We start from the raw sequence: 23,279 nt of genomic DNA on the forward strand, positions 1-23,279 counted from the left end.
GGGGTTTATTCAAATCATTCTGTAACTAGGTAAGCTCCATACGTACATCGTATTTTTCGAAATAGTGAGAATTTCGCAAAAGTCCCAAAAAAATGAGGTCCCAAATGTATCATTCTTTGACGTAACTTTTGTGTATATTTCACATAATAAATCCTATATGAAAACTATACTTTCTTCTATTTAGTTTTTTCTAATTCCGAAGAAAAAAGTATAAGCACTTATAAAGTACAAGTAGTCTACTTAGCGGCTAACTAGTGTATTGTGGAAGCAATAGATAATGAGCTCATTATGCAGATATTATGCGTAGGAAGTTCCATGCAGGGCATTCTACAACTCGGCCGTAGGTTTTTTCCTGAACAAGATTTCTATCAGAATTCTTGATATCAACTGGTTTTTGTTTACTATTAGACTTGCGAAAACATCCGCATTGCTATATATCGTACGTATTATTGATTATTTTTTTATAATCAATGAGTTAACTTGAGCAGTTTGTCCTCACAAAATGAGTGTGAGTTTATGTATTGTGTTGAACTAATTTCAGTTCCTGAAAAATGCGAGCGTATGTTGCCCAGTTACATGTAATGTCACTGTCTGTCTTTGTCATTAATTTGTATTTCTTGATAGTTTCTTGTGTTAGTAGATATTCACATAATAATTAATATATTGAGTCTATAAATAATTCTCATTATTCTAATGCTCTTTAGATTAGATTTTTAAAATTAAATGGCCTCAGTCCCATTGGTATTATATTTTGCCAGTGTCAAGGTGATATAAGCTAATTGTTTTAGATTTTGGTACGGTAAGTACGACAGTGTTCGGTAGTTGGCACTTGTAAATTGATAGCTAGATTTTACAAGGGCACGTGGACTATCGGCCGTTGACTACAAAAAAGGGGTCTAAACGAGTTTCGAGATTAATTCTTCATCAGCTTCTCACTATAACATTAGTTTACTGCATAATAAGCTATCGATATTACACTTTAAACAAAATTAATGAGCAAAAGAAGGAGAAATTATTCACGACACGATACCGTTAATGTCAATATTTTCAACGCTATGTCAATCCATAATCATCAATTTAATTCAAGTAAACAGTCATTAGACGTCAAACACAGGACTCATTACTTGCATCAGTGACGTTGTTATGGCCGCATACATATTGCATTATGTGAGCATATCGTTATCTTCCTCAAGCTATCCCGGCTTTTTGCCGCGGCTCATGGGACCCCGGTGTCCGCTTGGCATCATAAATCATATCGTTAGGTGACAACGTTGGGTACACAATATCATTTTGGAAGCTGGTTTAAAGTAGTTTGTGTCATCTGACTTTTAAAAACAATCGTCACGCCATGGCTCATAATGTATTGAAATGGCTCAGTGTATTGTAATTGTACGTTACGCTAATACAATGACTTGGAACTGCTACATTATTAGCACCCTAATTGTTATTCAATAATACCGGACCAAAATCAGTGTTCTGCAAACACCCTGTCCTTTTTGTGTATTTGTCTAATTCACTTGTACTATTCACACAGGCATGGTATTTGTTTAAATAGGTATTTGTTACTTTTACGAGTTTGTCGTCAGCATTGTCAACCGACGATATACCTAAAATGGTCGTAATTTATTATCATACCAATATCACTCGTAGCAATGACCTTTTGTCCCACTCAGTTGGAGCTCATGACTGTTTACATTTAATTAACTTGTAAACATAATATTATTGACAGAAAGATAGTTGTGGGTCACATTTTTCCTTTGTCTACTTAAGTCCAGCAATCTTCTTTAAGACTGAAAGGTTTTCGGCAAGGGAAACAAGTCCTAGGGTTGTATTGTGTGTAGAATAATTTGCTGACGTAGATCTTTTGTACTGTTAGTGCTTGCATAAGAATTTCTTAGAAAGCTAAATTAAAACTAGCCTTAACCTTGAGAATTTAAAGCTCAACCAACTCACGACATGCTTGTCAAGCAAGTTTTCACGTGGGGTCACAGCTTAGCGTTACGCAAATCGCAACCTTCACTGTGTCGTGAATATAATTATGTATGATTAGTCAGAAAACAGACTTTCTTTGCGGACGAGTGGTTTCACTTAGAAAAACTCCTTGTCCTTTCTAGTGCGAGAAAATAGTCGCTTTCTCGCCACTCCCCCGGATGTCGTAAGGGCATTTAAAAAAGATTAAAAACCTTTTTTTTTTCTAAATTAGGTAAAATTAATGTTTTTCTTACTCAGAATCACGAGCCCTTTCCAACCTAGTAGGCGGAAAAAGCGTCCCATTTTTATTTTTTCCACTTCGTTACCATTTTTTAAACACTTTGTACAGCGGTTACAAAGTGGAAAGTATGCAAAATAATAAAATATTTTGGAAGAATTTTTTTGTCTAGGTTGTCCTAGATCGAAAGGTTCATGATTCTGAGTAGGTTTTACCTACCTTAGAAAAAATATTTTTGGTAATTTATTGTTCTCGCGAAAATGCCCCTAAAGTGAATTGTCATTGGACAACTGCCTAAAGCTCTATTTTCTGGTACGAAATCGGAATTCGATCGTTGAAATGCCTACCGGCTTTCCGTGGTTCCAACTGAGTCATCGCTGTTGCATTCCCTCGGACAATGTTCGCGATTCATCGGTTTATCATGCTTCCTCTGTCGCTTCCGCAGTTGCTGCCCACTCTGATAACAGAACTGTCCATTTGTGTTCTTTCCAGTCTAATAACATGATTTTTTAATATTGGTCTTATAAATATTTTAGCGATATGTATATACACATGAAAGTCATACAAACAGGGGTGTTTTTGTTATAAAATTATAATGTAGGTTTACTTTAAATTGTACACTAACTACTAGCCAACTTACGAATCTTACCAAAATACCATTTATGTACTCTGCCTTAGCGCTCATTCAACGTCATTTCGAAATACAGATAATCGTAGTATTCTGAATCACCATTTGTTTTTACGTTACTGATAAACGCTAATTCAGGTGTGACAACCTTGTAGAAAAGAAAGATAAGCGTTCGTAGAGTTGTCAAAGTGCCAAGCGTCCGCGGCTATCTTCAGTACCGTGCGTTCCTTACTGGGAAGTGTATGGCGCGTGGCGATGTGTTTACATGTGAGGTTGCTCTGCGAAGCTCTGTGGGGGCCGCTGCTGGCGCGGCTGGCCCGGGCTACCAGCACTTACGACGACGACTATGACCAGGTCTGTCTGTGCTTTACATGTCTTCACTATCATACGCTAGGTCATGCTTTTTGTGCAATCAGTTGTTTATTTGATAGGATTCTTCGGGCAGTTTTGGTTCTGCCTGCGCACTCTCGGGTAAACCGCACCACCAACTCATTCTTTTGGTTTCATGCTTGTGCAATGGGTATGTTTATTCATTAGGATTCTTCGTACACCGCTTAATTCCATTGTTCGTATATTGTGTTGTGCTTACATTCTGACTTTTGACAAAATTTCCCCAATCCTAACCGGGACGGCGAGGTCACAGTCACATTATATCCTTAGTTGCGTTTCCTAATCGTCCGTGGCTTTAAGCGTAAGCGTGTGATGAGCTCGTGAAGTGATGTTCATCAAAGCCGGGCCCCCGGTGGAAGAGGAGCGGCGGGGTTCGGTCTCCAACTGGTTCTCATCACTGCGGCGAGGCGGGAGAAGACGGCGAGAGGAACCCTCGCCATCAAACTACGGGTCCCTGGGCCGGCGAAAGGACTCGCAACCACGCGGCAAGACTAGATCTGCCTGGGACTTGACCTCTGTTTCTAGACTGGTCTGTAATGCTTTGCTTTCTTTACTTATTAATATTCCGCTCTTCATGCGTATTAAGTACTTGAAATGAGCTCCATTAGTTCCATTACACTGTTTATTTATAAAGTAAGTGGCTAAGAGCTCAGCGACTGCTATGTATTACTATCTACTGTTTGTCAGATTAACTGGAAGTGGAGTCTCAACAATATATAAACCTAAATGACACATTCGAAAAGTATTAAAACAACTCTTATATTTTCCAAGCTTAGGTTACGCAAAATGTCACATTAGACGTACGTGGCGCCCGTGGACTTGGCACTGTTCCAGGCACGCTGCATCCATGACGCTCTCGCTGCGTTGGCTATTCCACTACTTACCTAATTTATGTTTCACACAACCCCGATATCTCTTTTAACAGCGAATTTCTAACCATAATAACTAACTATAGCCGCCCAGATTTGATCGAACTTTAAAGAACAGCCAACTGGACGACCGAGCTTCGCTCGAAGTTCTATGTTATTGTAAAAAAACCTCCACGCGTTCCTGAGAAAAAGGGTCTTGACAGACGGACGGACGGACGGACAGACGGACAACAAAGTGATCCTATAAGGGTTCCGTTTTTTCCTTTTGAGGTACGGAACCCTAAAAAACGTAAAAACTCGAAAATTCACCCCCGAAAAATCCCACATAACACAGCGAAAGCGTTAGAGCTGTTTCCGAGATCGAATATACAAGAATATTGCTCGCTTAAAGGATTGTAAAAAAATAAGCATTTTCGAGAACAGAGCGGATTACGGTTCATTACAGTCTGATTACATTTTAATCTTCTCATTTTCAGTTATCTATGTTTTGAGAAATGGGCGAAATTCTTTACTAGAAAATAGAACTGCGAGCGAAGCTCGATCGCTCAGGTAACGCTACTTGACCCTTTTTTAAAGTCAATTTTATATTATTTATTACTGTCCAATTAACCGAAAAAAAATACTACCATATTTTATTACGACTTGAAAACCACAAAAAAAACATTTATAAAGTTTACTTTAACTTAATTAGGCAAAAACTTCATTAGCCATGTTAATTTATAGATTGTCTGCGCATGACGTAAATCGAATTGAGCACAAAATTTTCTGACATTTAAGTTATGAGGCATAAAGTTCATCATGTCAGTGATTGACTCGGCATGAAGTTAGGTTCTATGACGTCACTACACGTCTGACAGCGTTTTCGGTGGCCAAAGTTAAAATAAATATTAGTTACACATATTTTTAATCGAAAATATGTAGCCAGGATACACTTTTAATACTCAAAATCTATAAAAATTGGTTTCTTATGTCAAATACTACAGGAAACAATAATTTCTTGTGCCAAATTCGATAAGAGTCTAGTAGCCTATTGTTTATGTTGCACCCATAATACCTGCAGCTGATGTTACATCGTCAACGTCACTCTACAGTTGATGATTGACGTAATGGCTTGTAGAAACGTAGACTATTTTTGCGCGCTAACATGAGTTGTTTTTCCGTTATCAGTACTAGTACCGATAGCGGCTGATACGCGGAACTCATCGAAAGGAGTCCAGCTGTAAAAACATTCAGCGCTATTGACAGTGTCTGAGTCAGTCCTACATACAGAGATGTGTATAGCCGTATTATTTATTACAACTTTTATTCAACTTGCCTTGTTAGTATGTTAGTGTGCGTCGAAACTTAGAAGCTAAATTTGACCCACTTCCCGGTTTCCGATTGAGCTGAAATTTTGCACACATATATAAATTACGTGACTGACAATGCAATATTATGGTATCATGGAGCTGATCTGATGATGGAGCAGTAAGGTGGTCATAGGAACTCTGTTATGAAACAGTTGAAAGAAAGGTACAGTCGGCGATAAAAGCTTGTGCCAAAAATGTTTTTTTTTTAATCTTATTTGAATGGAGAGATAACTCAAGTTATGATACGACATTTTTGATTTTATTATCGCAAATATAGTTTTTGATAGGCCTATCAATTTAGATTACGCACTTAAAGAATTAATTTCTGTTATGTATTAACTTGTTACACCGTAGTCGTAATAATATTGCATAATTAAATTTTCTTCGCAATTTGGAAACTCATCTCGTCATCGTCACCATAAAACCAGACAACGATTTAAAAACAATAAAAAATGAAATAAAACTATGGAAAAGGATTATATCGCGAATAATGAATTTACAATTCATCCCGACGTTTCGAACACTTTTACAGCGTTCGTGGTCAACGGGTGACTGAGAAAAAATTAAGATGTGCAAGAACTGTGATGATTTCTGTACCTTGTCGGTTTATTCGTTTGACAATTTCGTATGACATTACAAATAAGACGTTAATGTGACAAGGTATACAAATCATCACCTATTTATGCCGGTGACTGTAACCAAATACTATATAAACTCTAAATAAAATAAATAAAAATATTTTTATTGCCATAACTACTAACACAAATACATGAGAAAAAAAATTAGAAACAAAATTGATAAAAAACTTAAACAATGTAGCAGTAGAAATACACTGGTCAAAAAGAGAAATAAAAAAACAAAGTGTGATGTAAAGCTGCATTTTTGGTATGTTATTTGGGGTCCTTGAGGGAATGTAGGACTATATTTTGCAAGCAAAAAAATGGTGTGCTAACTTCGTAATTTAAAAAAAAAAGTAAAAAAATCAGTCTTTTTTTGGTTTTTGCCGTTTTATTAAAAAACTATGCATTTTTGGTCAAAAGTTGCTGTGTAATGTTGAAAGCGCATTAAATTACAAACAGTTTGACATCTTTTTTATCAATGTCCGTCAAATATTTTTTGAGATATGAAGCGTCAAAAAAAGAGCATTTTTCCCCTTTCTATGAAAATATTCGTTTTGCTAATATTTTGAGACAGATATCAGCAAAACAACTCAGGCTATTACATAAATTGTAAAATAAAAATGTAGAACATTTCACTAGCTTTCATTTAAGACCAAAAGAGTGCGAGTTATTTAATAAAATATGATTATATCATAAGTCTAGTATAACTGGATCAGAAATAATCGGTGGATGGTAATGGCCAAATGGGATAGTTTACATATATTTACAGGAGGCGTAGCGGAGAACGAATTATTATTATTTGGGGGCTGTTCAAGTATTACTCAGACACATATTTGCGTATATCAAATCAACATTTATTTAGTAAGTTAAGTTTACGGTCAGAAAGACCTCAGGATCGCCGCTTGGCGGAAAAAAATATTTACGAGTAGAAAACCCTTATTAATTGAATCAGATTGTTCCGAAATTGTTCTTGTACGGACTGGTTTTTAAAGCATATCACTGACGGTCAATAACATCGATGCAATCTCACGAGCGTTGTCGTGGACGTGCCTGAATCATAGTATTCTCCGTTTAACGAAATAGCAGTACATAGTATGTGTTGTATTGCACGCGCAGGTCTCTCACCGCCGCGCAGGTGTAGTCGGACCATAACTCGACATTATACACGCTTGTAAAAAAACTGAGGAACAGCTGTCTTTTTACGCTGTCACTACATTTGGCGAATCTTCTAGCCAACATGTTTGCCCTTACTGCGGTGGCTCGCCTCTGCCTTTCTATGTCCTCCTGGTCTTTTAATCTGGACAACAAGATGTGGCCAAGATATTTGACTTCGTGTACTCTCCGCAATTGAACTCCATCAAGCAAAAGAGGTGGTACATGTGTGGGCATATGTGCTGCCTCCATGAGCATAAATTCAGACTTGTCCGGATTGTATCTCATGTTATGCTGGCTGGCGTATCTCTCGCATTCTGCAAGTAACTTACGCATAGCTCCCACAGATGGTGCTAGTAGGACCATATCGTCTGCATATGCGATGTGATTTATCATTTGCCCATTGATGGAGCAGCCAACCTCGGTACTGGTCAAAGCCTGCGACAGCCCATCCATGTACACGCTGAAGAGAGCCGGAGACATACTGCCTCCTTATCTCACGCCACAGTTTAGCCCGCTGGCTGTGGACAGAGTTGACTTCCATCTTACTACTTTCTTCTGCTGGGAATACCACTTCTCCAGTATCTTAATAATTGGCGTGGGCGCTTTCCGTTCCCGTAGTTTATTCCACAGCAATTGGTGGTCAAATACAACTCAAGTGGACTTTCTATCACTACAGGAGTTGTGCCATCAAGATGCAGGACCAGGACCCTCAAAAAGGAAAAAGTAAAATGTAACTAATTCTGTTTTATTTTTCTAATTTACTAAACTTCAAAATTTTACTGTATTTTCTTTCTTCATTAGTAATAGTCAAATCGATGCAAAGTTAGCTTAGACAATTTTTTCAGATAAACGTATATCAAAGAAAGTGAGATCGAATAGATATCACTTTCAACCTAAAACTTTTAGCGTAAACTATTTTACCTTAACCAATCTACCAGACTCTTGGCTTCTCTATTTATAGATTTTTTTTTGTTTACCAAAGTAACTATTCGTCTTACTGACCTTTATTTGCACTAAAACTAAAGCAAAATAAATTTTATACAATGTTATATTGCAATATATATATATCATGTAGTATTTTGCAGATATTTATCTAAAAATATTGGCAAAACGCTACATTTTATAAATGTGTCAAAAATTAACCTTTTTTGACGCTTCATATCTCGAAAACTATTTGACGGACATTGATATAAAATATGTCAAACTGTTTGAAATTTAATGCGCTTTCAACATTACAAAGCAACTTTTGACCAAAAACGCACAGTTTTTTAATAAAAAAATAAAAACCAAAAAAAGTCCGATTTTTTTACTTTTTTTTTTAAATTACGAAGTTAGCACACTTTTTTTTTGCTTGCAAAATATAGTCTTACATTCCCTCAAGGACTCCAAATAACATACCAAAAATCCAGCTTTACATCACACTTTGTTTTTTTAGCCGATTTTCATGTAAGATTTGACCGGTGTAAAATAAGAATAATAAAAAAAAAACCTAAAATTAACATCAACTACATCTTAAACTATATTTACAGATAAACATTTGGTAGGCTTAGGCAATGGGTACCCGTCTCAGCTTGTTGCCAGATATATAGGTACATATACCCAGCGCTGGTTTTCAGATGGGCCCCTTTTCCTACGGGTCGGTCGTTCAGTTTCGGGATGCATAGGACAGACCCCCGTATCTTCCCCGTCTATTGTGCGTGTGTGTGCGTACGTGCGTACTCTACGAGTTAATACTTAATACGTGCGGCTTGGTGCCAAAGTTGGCAACACGCGATACTATTAGCGCCCCTAGCGGCATGAGTTGATCAAAATAGTTTAGTTCATACAGTTTAAAATTTAAAAAAGTCACACACTTATTTCTTTGTTTTATTCCGTCTAAAAATGTTAAAGTAGATCAAGTAATCGCATTTTGTGTTGTTTTACGTACGCCTATACTGACAAACTACTTTGAACAACTCGTACCGCTAGATGGCGCTGCTAAAATCGTTGCCGCTTCATTGTATGGGAAACGTCACAAGCTGCACGTATTAACTCTATAGAGTTTATATAGTATTTGCTGTAACTGACTATCGCGGTAACGCCGGTAACCGAAGACAATATTTTGCAATAAAAAATGTTTCATAAGAAAATTTTATTAAAAAGCTCCACATTCATTTCATTAATTAGCACCCCTTAGAAAGTGCAGAAATCGTTTTAATGGAATCCGGACACTAATGTGTTTAATAGTGTTAAAGATATCCGAAGCGTTCAAGGAAGGCTGCACCCGACTACAAAGTGGAAGCCGCATCCGCTAGTTAACAGGGTGCCTAGCCAACTTCACAATCGTTTACGCTCCGTAGCTATTGTAGCATGCTTGCTCTATCGCTCTTCTGTATTGGCGCGACAGAGCCAGAACGATTCTCTACAGCTAGGCCGGTAGGCTAATGCTATTGCTACCGTCTATGACGCACTCGACGCTACAACAACTTGTGTATTTTTGACTTCAAGGTTCAAGACAACACTTAATGGTTTTGTTGCACCAATTCGTATGAGAGAAGTTTATTGCTTGGCAGGTTTTATATGCCTACAATATTTTTTTCGCTTTATCTTAACTTTAAAGCGGTATCGACGAAGCCCCGCTTCCGCGGGGCTTCTATTCTGTGCAGGGTACGTAACTAAATGCACAAACGCTCACGATAAAATATTTTTCGTAGCTATCTATCTCTATCGCTCTTGCGTATAGCGCGATAGAGCCAGACTGCATTTCTGTCGGCGTCTGGCGTCGACGATTGCCATTCGGTTAATCCGGCTGATTGGCCTTAGGCCATTCCTACCTAACGAATCTAACCTTCCTATATGGTCATTTAAAAAGTAGTAATATTGCGTTCTAGGTCTTTTGCAATGTAGACCTGGCTAGTCTTCTCAGGTCGACACAAATAACGCCAACGGCTAAGCTGCGTTGGTTATTACCTTATAGCAGACAACGAGGGGACGGCGTGGACACAGTAACATAATAGCCCCACTTGTTGCAACCACTGTTTTACTGATCTCCTTGTTTGTAAAGAGATTAAATAACGCCGGGATATATGAGCTGAGAAAATATTGACTTTACAATGCCCGCATGCCTGCTGTTGACTTACATTATGTATTATATTAGGTAGTATGTTGGAAATTATACTTATTCTTATTCTCATAAGTTTGCACACGCACTTATTGCATCATAATCACGATAAGTGACCTTTTATACATGGAGACCCGTAGTGCAAATAGTGCATTATACATTTATGAACATTAGTGATGCGAAGAAAGCGCTGGTGGCCTAGCGGTAATAGCGTGCGACTTTCGATGCGGAGGTAACGGGTTCGAACCCCGGCTCGTACCAATGAGTTTTTCGGAACTTATGTGCGAAAGAAATTTCATTTGATATTTGCCAGTCGCTTTTCGGTGAAGGAAAACATCGTGAGGAAACCGGACTAATTCCAATAAGGCCTAGTTACCCTTCGGGTTGGAAGGTCAGATGGCAGTCGCTTTCGGAAAACTAGTGCCTACGCCAAATCTTGGCATTAGTTGTCAAAGCGGACCCCAGGCTCCCATGAGCCGTGGCAAGTGCCGAGATAACGCAAGGAGGTTCCCATCCCAGCATGTTTACAGAGATCTTACTTACATTCATAATTAATAATCATAAGTTTGCGCATCTACATAAACAATTAGGCATAGCAAATTAAGTTTGCCAAAACAATATTATAAAATATTCTCTCCAAAGCGTTTAATTTACGAACAAAGTTAATGTGTGGAACTCTCTACCAGTAACTGTTACTGTTATTAGCGCGCCGTCAGTGAACTGTCTCAAAAATAGACTGGACAATTATATTAGAACTTTAGACAAGTGCAAAATAAACACAAGTGCAGTGATATACACGCATCATAAATAAAAAAAAGTTGCAAACTGTTTATCAAACAAGACAAACGACGGTTCGGGTAGCGAATGTCGGACGGATAATGGATGAGAATGCGATCGCTGTTGCAATCCTTTTGCAATTGGAGCACGTTGTCTGAGGAAATGGCAGGGTTATCAAATGTTAGGGCTTCCTTTTCTCACAATTTAGCAAAGAGTTGAGCTTTTTCAGGATTGTGAGGGACTGTCGGTATATAAGGGGAAGCCTGAGAGTAGCGCCAGTGACAGAGAAGGTGAGAGGAAGTAGATTAGCATGGTATGGGCATGTAATGCGGAGGGATGAAAGCAATGTTATAAAACGAGTGGTAAATATGAAGGTGGATGACGACAACGGTAGTGGAAGGCCTAAGAAAAGATGGATGGAATGTGTGAACAATGATATGAGTGAAAGGTGTTAGTATGGGAATGACGGCTGATAGAGAGGAATGGAGGAGGAAAATCTGCTGCGCCGACCCCAAATAATGGGAAGAGGACAAGAGAATGATGATGTGAGGGACTGTCGGTAGGTGTCAGGGTTAGTGTTATCAACGTGTTTATTAAGAAGCCCATTAGTGTGCAACGTCACATGAAATATACACAATGGTTTTGGAGTTGCGGAAACTGCCCACTAAAACTAGTTTGCAACGAACTCGTTCGGGGACCTAAGCGAAGTCGCTCGTTGTCATATAACACTTAAACACGTTAAGTTCTCGCGTTTTGTACACATTTTTTAAGACACACACGGGTTGAACGCGATAAAATAACATTATTACCTTTTACCCATCGTTTTGGCCAGGTTGCACTAGCCGTGGTCGCGGAAGACTGGCGACCCAGCGAAATGTAAATGGAGATGTAAACAACACCAAACTACCCGATATTCGTTTTTATAAATGTTCGGGGGTCGCTCGTTGTCGTCCAGAAAAACTTATCCCTGATTGACCTGACATGTCAGGGAAATGTTAGGATTATTATTCGTTTATCAAGATAGCCCGAGTCGTCCACTAGCGAGTGTCAAGAATGTTTTGCCATCTTAACGTCTATTAGAAGTTGGATATAGCTTATTCTGACTTCTAGAAGTTGGTTTGGTGAAGATTCTACGATATTCTCTTTTTTTAAGATAATTTATTAATATCACACAAGGAAAACGCAAGATTGTAAAAAATAACAGATAAATAAATAAAAATGTCGATCGAAAACTGAATGTCTAGTAAGTCTTGGTGACGATATAACACAACACTTTTTGTTCAACCCGGCAACCCTACATAAAGAGGACATCTAAACAGAGCTGACATCACAGAATACACAGATGTGTTTCTCATAACATCCATAATCATTGTTTACTACTTACTGCTAATATTTGGACGTAAAGCGATGAAATACCTATCTAGTCACAAGGTCGATTTACGAAATGTACACACATTTGACCAGTAAATTTTTGTTTGTAAAATAAAATATAGAAAACTACATTTAACTAGGGAACGTATTAGTTATAATGAAACACTTTTTATTAAACTTTAATTAGGCACGAGAATGTAAAAAACAAAAACAGTTAATTTGAAAATCTGTCAAATATAGATAAAGTTGAAAACTATGATGGTAAATAGTAAATATTTATACTCTTCATGCTTAATTAATATTGCTCAAAAACTTTTCCATGAACATGGTCACTGATTTCTTAAAAGTGAATTTTCAGTTTTGGAATAAAGTATACCCTAATTTATTTCCAAGCACATTGAAGTGCTACCGTATGTCGGCACTATGTCATGTATATTGTACCTATACTAAACCTTAACAATGTTTGTACGACCCAATAATGTGCACATGTTAGAACAATGGCCGTCACATGGCGTCAATATAGTTTCACGACCCATTATCTACGATATTGTTTTGGTAATCAAATTATATGCACCTATTCTGACAATGTGGTATTTAACAAACGATTTGGCCTATAGGAACCCTGAATAATGAAGCCTAGCCAATGGTTCAAATCTTGGTAAGGGCATTTGATTTGATGAGCAAATAGCAAAGATATTATTTAGTCATGGTGTTTTCAATGTTTTTAACCTTTTTCCTATGGGCTACGGTAGGGTAAGCCTTACTAAGTTTAATTGTATATAAAGTTGTACAACATGTCGCATGTTAACGCGATGATTGAATTCAAATTATGCAACTCATTTTATCAACTCTATTGAACCTCTGTACTTCTTTCCATTGTCATTGTCAAGCATTAAAGTCACTAACAAAAGATTTATACAAACATGAGCTAATTTTAGACACAGTATTTTACTGCCTAGTAAAAATTGCCCGGTAAGTAATGGCCGCGTATTTTATATAGCTCGTGTCGTGAATTTTACGGCGGTACTTACTTCCGAACAACGTACTACCGGTAAAACCTTCGAGCTGTGTTCCTATAAATACGAGAGAAATTTAACTGAATCAGGTTAACAACCACTTTCCATACAATTGAAATAAGTTATTGACAAAGCCTGTAAGTGTAAGGGTCTCCCCAAACCCCAAACATATCGACGCGGAACGGAATCCGTTTTCGCCGGCCAAAAATCGCTTACGCCGTGGCTTGCGTGGGCGACGGTCGCGCGATGGTCGCGCGACGGCGATGCGACGCATACGAAATCAAACCTTATCGATATGGAAGTATGAGACGCGACGGCTACAGTCGCGCGACCGTCGCCCACGCAAGACACGGCGTTAGTTAGTATGAACGATACGTACGGATGCGTTCAGCGACGACGACGCGTAAGCGTCTTTATAATATATATATACTAACGAGCTATTTTTGGTCGGCTAGAGCAGATTGCGTTTCGATAGGTGATTCCGCTTCCATATATTTGGAGAGACCCTAAAAGTTATCCAATAAATACGAAAAAATTTAGGTCTCCAATAAAGCATGTTACTTTAAATCTCTGATGATTAAAACCAGATGGCTTTTCCGATATCACAAAGCTGAAATCCAATCAACACATAAAAGCGGCAGATTTGTGTCGATGTCACTAGCTAGGAGTATAGCGGGATATTGGTTTTCTGATTCGGAGGCCCTTTTCAACTGTCATCCGGTTTATTTAGGAATAAATATGGAATGTATTTACTCTTTATTTGCTTTTGCGTATGATGGAGTTTCTCCAGTCTATATTTAGGGGTTTTCCTTTAATCATAGTAAATTGTCGAGTATTTTGTAAACGTCTAGTTTTTTTACAAAGTTGCAACGAAAATTGTTTGTCTATTCTACTTATATAGTATCGGTTAGCCATGGTGTTAATATGGCGTATTAATTCTTAGAAAAGCTAACAGGATCTCTGCGGGATATCTACTCGTATATTTGTGCAATCTTTCATGTTTTAAGTAAAGCTAATTTAATAGATAAAGCGGAGCTGTATGAGTAAACAAAAGTCTCGATTACTTTGCTTATATTTAATATTTAATATCCTTCAGCAAATGTTTGATATTAATCATGTTTACACAGCTATTATACTAGCTCAGGGGTCGGATTCCCTTCGGCTTAACTTAATTCAGGCAACCGTAGGCTTTAATAAGTGAACTTTGCTGAATGACGCCCATATTTTACCTTAAATAGGCCTTGTTTATTAAAAGTTCACGAACCCGCATTATAATTGAAGCAATTATTTTGAAAATAAGGCAAATAAGGATCGTGAACAATTTCTGAAATAATTTTAGTATTGAGAGGGGCTTGAAACTCAGCACTTGAGTACGTTATTAGGTTTGGGTAGGAACGCTAACATTGGTGGAAATCTTCATATGTAATAGGGAGGGGGTCCTAAATATGCTTCTGGTAGAAAGGTAGTGTAGACATAAGTAGGTATTGATTCCACAATCTGAAATAGAGGAGTTTTGAATTATTCACGGCTATTTTCATCAGACTTATATTGAGCATTATATAGACCGTGATACCTTTTTGATTTTTGCCGAGCTCCCGATAACACCACAGAATATATAAAAGTACAAGTAACACGCTGATCATGATGCATGTAAGTGTCAAAATATCGGGAGCTCGACAAAAATCAATAAGGTAATCACGGCCTTATACCCCGGTCAGTTTAATGAAATGGAGGAATTAAGAAATTTTTTCGAGTCCCAGGTTCTGTCACCGGTGGACGTTGACGCTTTTTCTTCCCTGCATGATATTTTTAAGTTTGAGACAGAATTTTGACCCCGACCCGCGACATATGTAGGTAAATATATAGTTGGCTGTTCAAAGTTAAACCTCGTTATCGCGTCCACATCTAGTTTTCAAACTGGTAGCAATGCTATTGACTCCGCACCCTCGTGGCGGGATATAAAAGTTCACACAAAAGACGCGGTCATGCATGCATGACTCCAAGCCATTTCCTTTTGTGCATTTGCTGTAGATTTGTTGGGAAAATACATGGATTTCTGTCGTATTGCATTTGCATGTGTACAAAAATAGAATTTGATGTTTGAGGTGCAGGTCTGTATCGATAGCTGTAACCTTGCGCGTCAAAAACGTAGTCGATAAGGGGGTCACTGACGTGTAGTATGGTATAGAAACAAAATGGCGTGTCTATGCAGACTGGAGCTCGCTATACCGAACTACTCCTACAGTCGTCAAAAATCTGAACTGGTGTGTTGTTCAGGCGTTGTAGTGTTGACATTATTTTGAGCACCTCGGGTACTATCTATCATGACATTCATGACCTACGACCAACTTATTACTATATTCAGTATGAATCGCTATTGAAATTTACGGTTTCATAAATTGAGTACTAGTGAGTGACGACATTGATGTCTATTTTTTTTTACTTCTAGTCTTAAAATAAATGGCCGATAGGTTAAACCTCTAATTTAACATCGTGTTACGAGAATTAATAATTTATTCAACTGACTAATAATAAAATAAATAAATAAAATAAATAAATAAATAAATAATGTTATAGGACATTCTTACACAGATTGACTGAGGCCCACGGTAAGCTCAAGAAGGCTTGTGTTGTGGGTACTCAGACAACGATATATATAATATATAACTACTTATATACATAGCAAACATCCATGACTCAGGAACAAATATCTGTGCTCGTCACACAAATAAATGCCCTTACCGGGATTCGAACCCGGGACCGCGGCGCAGCAGGCAGGGTCACTACCGACTGCGCCAGACCGGTCGTCAAATAAATAATACTCGTAATAAATGTCTGTGACGTTATTTAATGGAAAACCGTCGCAACTTTCCATACTGCCTTTCAACCTAACATCAAATACAGATGGAGCTTTCGTTTCTAAAATTATGGTGTATTTTTAGACCTACGGTGTATTTTTACAAGGCAAAGCGTCACCTGGCATATTGTTTCACGTTTGAATAATTAAAATTAGCTCATTACCGCTGGGAGTTTTTGCACCGGTTCTTGAAAGTCGAGGTCGAATATGTTTTCACTAGTGACTAGAGCATCTTATTTCATTGTGTTACGGTTTTTAACATATACATGTCTTTGGCTACTAGCTTAGTTATTGTGCTGCCAACTGAAAATAAATATTGCTGGTGTTTGGCTTGGCAAATTAAATAGTCGCTGCCCTCGCTGCAATTGTTATGTGCATTGAGAAAATTGACTTGAGTATTGAAGAATTACCACTTCAATGGATAGATAGAGATACGCTTTAGATTGAAATATTTAGGCAGATAGAAAATTCGGGTAGCCTGAGTAAGGGCCGGTTGGATCAAACCGTCTGTCATCGTTAAAGCGTTCGTTAAGTTTTATTATAAGGAAGTTCTATAGTCGTCTGGTGCGTTAACCCTTAATTTGGCAGAGACTCTGGTGACATAAATTTTCCGATTTTACTTAATATATTGAATAACAGGTGTTTTTAAAGCGTCCGAAAAATATTTAAAAAATCTAGATTTATTAGTTTTGGAAAAAATATGTCCGCCACAGCGGACTCTGCCAAATATTGGGATAAATTAATATGTCCGCTGAGGCGGACACTGCCAAACATACGGTCATTTAAAATAAACAAGTATTTCTTAACATATATTTATTTTAAAAATTAACAAATATAATAATTTTGTATGAAAATCAAACTGACACATATTTATAGTCAAATATCATTATTTTAACTTTTTTCCGACTTTTTGGCCAGGTTGCACAGGCCGTGATCACGACAGACTGATGTGACAGTGATGTCCCAGCAAAATGTCGTCGAAGATGTAAACAACACAAAACTACCCGAAATTAATTATATCAATGTTCGGGGCAGACAAAGAAATTATAAATTTTGATCTACCCGGTTTTCTTTAATGTTTATTGCCCCTCGCGCGACATGTAACATTCACAATATCCGCGCACTACGTATACCTAAAAGTGCCAAAATTTTAACTGCTTGGTCCAGCACCACACGCTGTTGGATTAAATAAAAAATCTAAGCATAAAAGCAGGCCACCAAAACAAGAAAATCAAAATAATAAACAAAACAATATAATAATTTGTTACAACACGTGTCACCGCAACATTGGCATAGTCCGCCACGGCGGACAAATCGTATTTAGTATATATTTGGCACTGTCCGGTGCGGCGGACAACTTGTTTAGATGATGATTATGAGTATTAGAAATTGAGAAATAAATTGAAAACATAACCACTTGCAACTATTATGTAATATATTTTATTATTTATACAACAGAAATACCCTGTTCTTACAAAAACCAAAAGAAAAACGCATAAATATTTTGCTAAAAACAGTTGACTTCTGATGCGGTGCCATCTTGACGAGTAACTGTCAAACGAGTGTTGACAGTGGTCAAATAGTATTTTTATACAAAGCATGTATCATAAAAGAGTCTCTTTCCATATGTTAAATTAAATAAAATTCTACCTAAAAAGCGAAATATCACCTGTCCGTTTTGCCAACCTGGTCCCACCGGACTTTGCCAAATTAAGGGTTAAATGGATACTATTCCTCTATTCCTGTGTTCCTGTAGAACGGTCACCACGACACAGGCCTCGCCTAGTGTGGGACCACAGATATAGTTGTAAAATTTTGTGTCATTTTTTCTAATAAACATTTTTTTTATTTTTTTTTCTTGAGATTGCGTCTGTGTAAAATTATGATTGATAAAACTATGTTAGGGTTATATTCTGCCCAGTGCCTCAGTATATTTAATTTCATCTAAATAACATTGCACTGTAGAGGTTTAGGAACAGTCACGGACTTTAATTGTTGATCCACTTCTAGCTCATTTTCTACTGGAACATCACAGTTTAACTATGCTTAACTGTGAAATGTCCAGTATAAAATGAGCTAGAAGTGGATCAACAATTAAAGTCTGTGACCGTACATAAATTCGGTCATCATTTATAAGCGCCCGCTTGTATGGCAAGAACCCGCCCAGCGGGTTCTCCGGCATCTGATCAAAGTTCACGAGTGTCCACCAGGCGGGTTCTTGCTTGCAAAAGTGACAGTGGCGAATCTGCTCCAGTATTAAGTAATCTTTATAACCGCTCACGTGTGCTAACAGTGTTTATTAGCCATTGCGTGACAAGGCACAGGTGACGAGCATGCTTTACATATTGTCACACACTCGCGAATCTTCCCCTGATCCAGATCCACTCACGCAATATCTGAATTAAACGAGGCCACAATAGCCATTTGGTTGAAAATGAAATATACCTACTACTCCAATTAGCGTGACATGAACCATTGGAGTAACGTCATAAAGTGGCTAGTGGCTAGCAAAGTAGCCTTTTGTTTGTGTATAATAAGATTAATTAGGATCGAGAATCCAGAGACGTCTTATCTCAAGCACCTTGTACGAATAGTTAGTCCCACGCTTTTACTACTACAAAAAGAATAAATACAAATAACGTTGTGTGGTGTGCACGACTATACCTACGAATCAATTTATGTTTTATTTTTAATTAAATCAGTAAACCTTTATTTTAATTAAACCTTTTGGTAAGTGAAAGGAAAAGTCGCGATTTTGTCGAATTGACTGGAATAACCATAGTCACATACAAATAAACGTAAATACAAAAATGAAATTTATACAAGCTGATGGTACAATTCGCGAATGTTACCGTGATTCAAATCTACTCATAAATACATATATAATCCTAAAAACGAGGCCACAAAACTAATTTAGCGAAAATAAAATATCCTCAGTCCCAATTAGAGTTAAACATACTAATAAGGATGCTTTAAATTTCATGATCTTGTAATGTCGGTTTATTATGATTTCACACAACTTCGTTGCGAAAAACCTTGATATTCTTTAATTGTCTGGTTGTGCGAATTATTTAACGAACGATAATATTATTCATTATTTCATTAAAATACAGAATTGAGCTCGCGAATATGAATATCAGTTTAACTCATGTCATTGTAATCAGCAGACATTTTTTTTTATTATTATTATTATAAATGGTCTTACTCTTGACCACAGACTAGCCAAAGGCAAAGACGTGGCCTACGATGGAGTGAGCTCGCCCAGACATCGTAACTTTTTCAGTAATTTTGGTGTAGCATTGTCGCGTTAAAGGAAGAATATATGATATATCCGAATCCAGCTGGAATAGTTAATTTGGATTAATAATAGTAAAATGAATCTTAATTGATCATCTAAGTACCTAGAAAAACATGTATGAATTCCTTTATTTCTACCATGCTGCACCGAAATTGCTGGAAAAGTTACGATGTCTGGTAATTAGCTTACTAGTGGGTGGCTGGTTCTGTGAGTTGTAAACTTTGCTAAATGCTTAGAAGACGTAAACTGAAAAACAGTTAGTTTTTTGTTCTTCGTCGATTCATTATCATAGTAAACTCACGATGGTGTTACGCGCCAAAAACTTTATCGATTGATTCTTTTATAATTTCCGCATTTTGAAATCTTTCCAAAAAAATAAATTTCACGACAATCGGCCAAAATCGACTGCAAAAACTGCAGAGTAGACAGTAGAGGACATCCGGACATAAAAACCAAATTATCCGTGTTAAACCTACGTTGTCGCAGTCAAAAATGTAGATTACTCAAAAATGTCACTAGCAGATTACAAATATCGGATCAGGATGCCTCTCGGTGTATGCCGAGAATGTCCTAGGCGAACTATTTTTCCCCTCACTACTATTGAAAATGAAAATGATAATGATATATTTATTTTTTAAGTAGGCATATTATAATGCGCATATGAACGTCAAATAAAGCTACGCCGGCTGTAACCCTACGCCTCAGCCTCGAGAAGATTTCAGGCCCCCTTCAGTTGGGACTGTTGGGAGGGGGGTATCCACTATGGGACCGGCAAGAAACTCTATTCCCTGTCTAGTTCAGTTAGGGTCCTTGGCGCCAGTGGGCTATTTCACAGTGACATTGACAATATTGACACTGACAATTCTGTGCCTATTTCTGGGTTGATAAGTAACATTGTTACTCAGCGTCAATATTTCCTTGTTGAACAGGCAATGAACGGCGAAGTGCCACTGTCCAGCAACAATTGTCACTATCACTATTGAAATAGTCCAGGACAATCTATCCTGGGCTGTTTGTTTGTTTTGTGTCCTTCACTCCTTACCACCTGATCTGGCTTAATAAACTAGGTCACGTGGTACACGTGTAAAGTTAGGAAACTAAAGATCGTTTCCCTCTCGAATTGTACTTGAAAGGGAAGCGAGTAGAAACCCGGCCTTCGATCTACGTCGTTCAGAGCATCACTTATTAACTACTGTAATACGCGTTCAAAACGGTTTCTTCCGTAAATACTTTGAGTGCTATACCTGTCTGACTGTGGTCTCCAGAAATACTAATATACATCTTTATGTAGGAAGGAAGGAGATGGGACATTTAGGGCCATTTAGTATTGAATACGCCTGTCGCAAGTTCTTGAACCCACACACACACACACTTGTAGTCGGAAGCTCCTATTGGGTTATTGCTATTGCCCAATACACCCACCAACTCGTGTCGATTTAAAACACACCCTTCTTCGGTCGTGTTTTAATTTATCGCCACTCGTTCCGAACTTCCGCTTTTCCGAACTTGTATCGTAATGTTATTTGCCATTCGTGACATATTATAATAAAAACAATCAAGTAATATTTATACCAATACTATAAAATATTCATGTTTATTAACATTTACCCTTGTTTATATCTGTCGATGTAAACTCACTTGAGAAAGTTTTCAGAGCAATCAACATTAAAGGTTTCATTTCAAATATGTACCCTTTTAAAAGTTTAATGGCAAATAAAATGTCTATTAATGTTGCATCGGCGTCATTATATTTGATAAATATATCTCTTAATGTTTTAAAGATGGTGTACATCGATTTGTTATTGATCTATAGCTTTCTTTACGTTATAAAAATGTTACACAGATGTTATATAATCTGTTATTTCTATTTAGAGGGCGGTCACATTTGACTAACATTTGGTTCATTTGATAGTATGGATGTGGAAGTTAGTGTGTGCGGCCGATCGAAATATCCGCCAGATAATGACATTCTTAGGTATATGGTGAAACGTGAAAATCGTTGGCATTGTCCCTGAATCGACTAAGGATGGCAAGGACTCATATTTCTGGACAGTTTTTCCTTTCGGCACCCCAAGAAACTTAATCTTAGGTATATTAGTAACTAACTATCTGTCAAAACATCAAATGTGAACTGTGCTATAGGAAGTGTTTATATACAATCTGCCGCCGAGACCTAGCTGACATCGTGGCAGTTGTATTGTATAACTCTCAGCAGTATCATAATTTTTGTCATACGATGACATAACAGTGACATTGGTTTATAGCGATCTAAATGACATTACTTAGCATTTCGCATTAATTTAATTAAACGCAGTACGCACTAATGTGAACGGGCTCTTTACAGCGCAGCATTGGAACTACTGTTTCAGTTCTAAGTATAGCCACATGCAGCAGATGGCATTAAGACGAACCAGAAATAGCAGTCATTAAGGGGGGGTGTTGACCTTGCGGGGGGGACAAGTCTGCTGTGACTCACCAACTTGTTTCGCGAGAAAGTCGGGTTTAATCCATTATGACTGTAGTAATTTGTGACGTGGGACTGGTGAAACCCATGATCTTAAAAAGGTTTTTGAAGATCGATCGGTTTGAGTAGAATTCTTATTTTGAGAATATCCGCAAAGTTTTGTCACTGTTGATACTTATGATTTCGTACTCCTGTATATTCATTAGACGACGAGAACAGAAAGAAGAATCTTTGTACGATTTGATAGTGGTGTCCCACTGCTTTAACTTGTCGAAGGACTGTGCTGGTTTCTCCTGAAATTATATTTATAATCGATCTTAAGATCTTTTGTCTCAGCAACGACCCACTATTTTGTTATGTTGTTAACTTTCCCACACATAATAAACTTATGTCCTGATTTGATCAATCATTTTTCGTCACCCCTTCAATCGAGGTTAATGCTATCGAATCCAATGCCAATCGCGGTTTGGCAAATGATGGCCAAGATCGTCAGACTGATTGCGGATCTATGAATAGACCTAGCGCTAGCAAAATGCACAAACGCTCAGTATAATATCGTTATTGTAGCTGTCTATCTCCATCGCTCCTCCGAATCCGCGACAGAGCCAGACAGCGTTTCGATCGGCGTCTAGCGTCAACGATTGTCATTCGGCTAGGCCGGCAGATATTCTGGTCCATCCCAATTAAAATCCTAAAGCAATTTGCCCGACATTTATGTAACGCGTATTACAAAAGCGTTGGTAGCCGTTATATCTAACGTCTGACTTTCAAATCGAAGGTCGCGGATTTTAATCCTGGCTCGTAAGGGTTGTTTCGGTATTTCTGTACAAAATACCATTAAATGGTTTACCGAATTTTTGTTAGTTATTTATTAGCCTTTCGGTGAACGAAAATGTCGTGATACTTATCTGCATCCGCGTAGAAATTCGCGTATGAATTTGTATTCCTCAACTCGCTTCTAATGTTGGGACTGTTGGGAGTCTGATTATAAGCAACTCTTCTCGATCATGAAAGGAAGCCTTTGCCCAGTAGTGGGACGTATATCAACTGAATTATTATGAATCTGCGTTTTCACTTAGTGTTCTGACTGTTCTGAGGGAGTATTCGACCTTTCGTGCGCAGATGAAAACACTTGACTTCCAAACCTTTATCGGTGCACGAACGAATGCTCGCTCA

The 23,279-nt window shown here is 37.8% G+C and overlaps 1 protein-coding gene across 4 annotated transcripts in view; it reads left to right on the forward strand.

The window, feature by feature from the left end:
- LOC125233155 (cytohesin-1) overlaps nucleotides 1-23,279 on the forward strand; it is a 107,701-nt gene that overhangs the window by 3,771 nt on the left and 80,651 nt on the right. The window contains exon 2 of one of the 4 annotated variants that reach the window (XM_048139040.1): nucleotides 3,528-3,756. The exons of 1 other annotated variant lie outside the window; for it this stretch is intronic. In XM_048139040.1, coding sequence (XP_047994997.1) covers nucleotides 3,556-3,756 — 201 coding nt within the window. In that variant the 5' untranslated portion in view covers nucleotides 3,528-3,555. Of the gene's footprint in view, nucleotides 1-2,992; nucleotides 3,192-3,497; nucleotides 3,757-23,279 lie in introns of all 4 variants that reach the window. 2 more of the 4 variants (XM_048139042.1, XM_048139039.1) reach the window with 2 other exon arrangements.

Source organism: Leguminivora glycinivorella, chromosome 14 (genome assembly GCF_023078275.1).
Source record: "Leguminivora glycinivorella isolate SPB_JAAS2020 chromosome 14, LegGlyc_1.1, whole genome shotgun sequence".
NCBI lineage: Eukaryota > Metazoa > Arthropoda > Insecta > Lepidoptera > Tortricidae > Leguminivora > Leguminivora glycinivorella.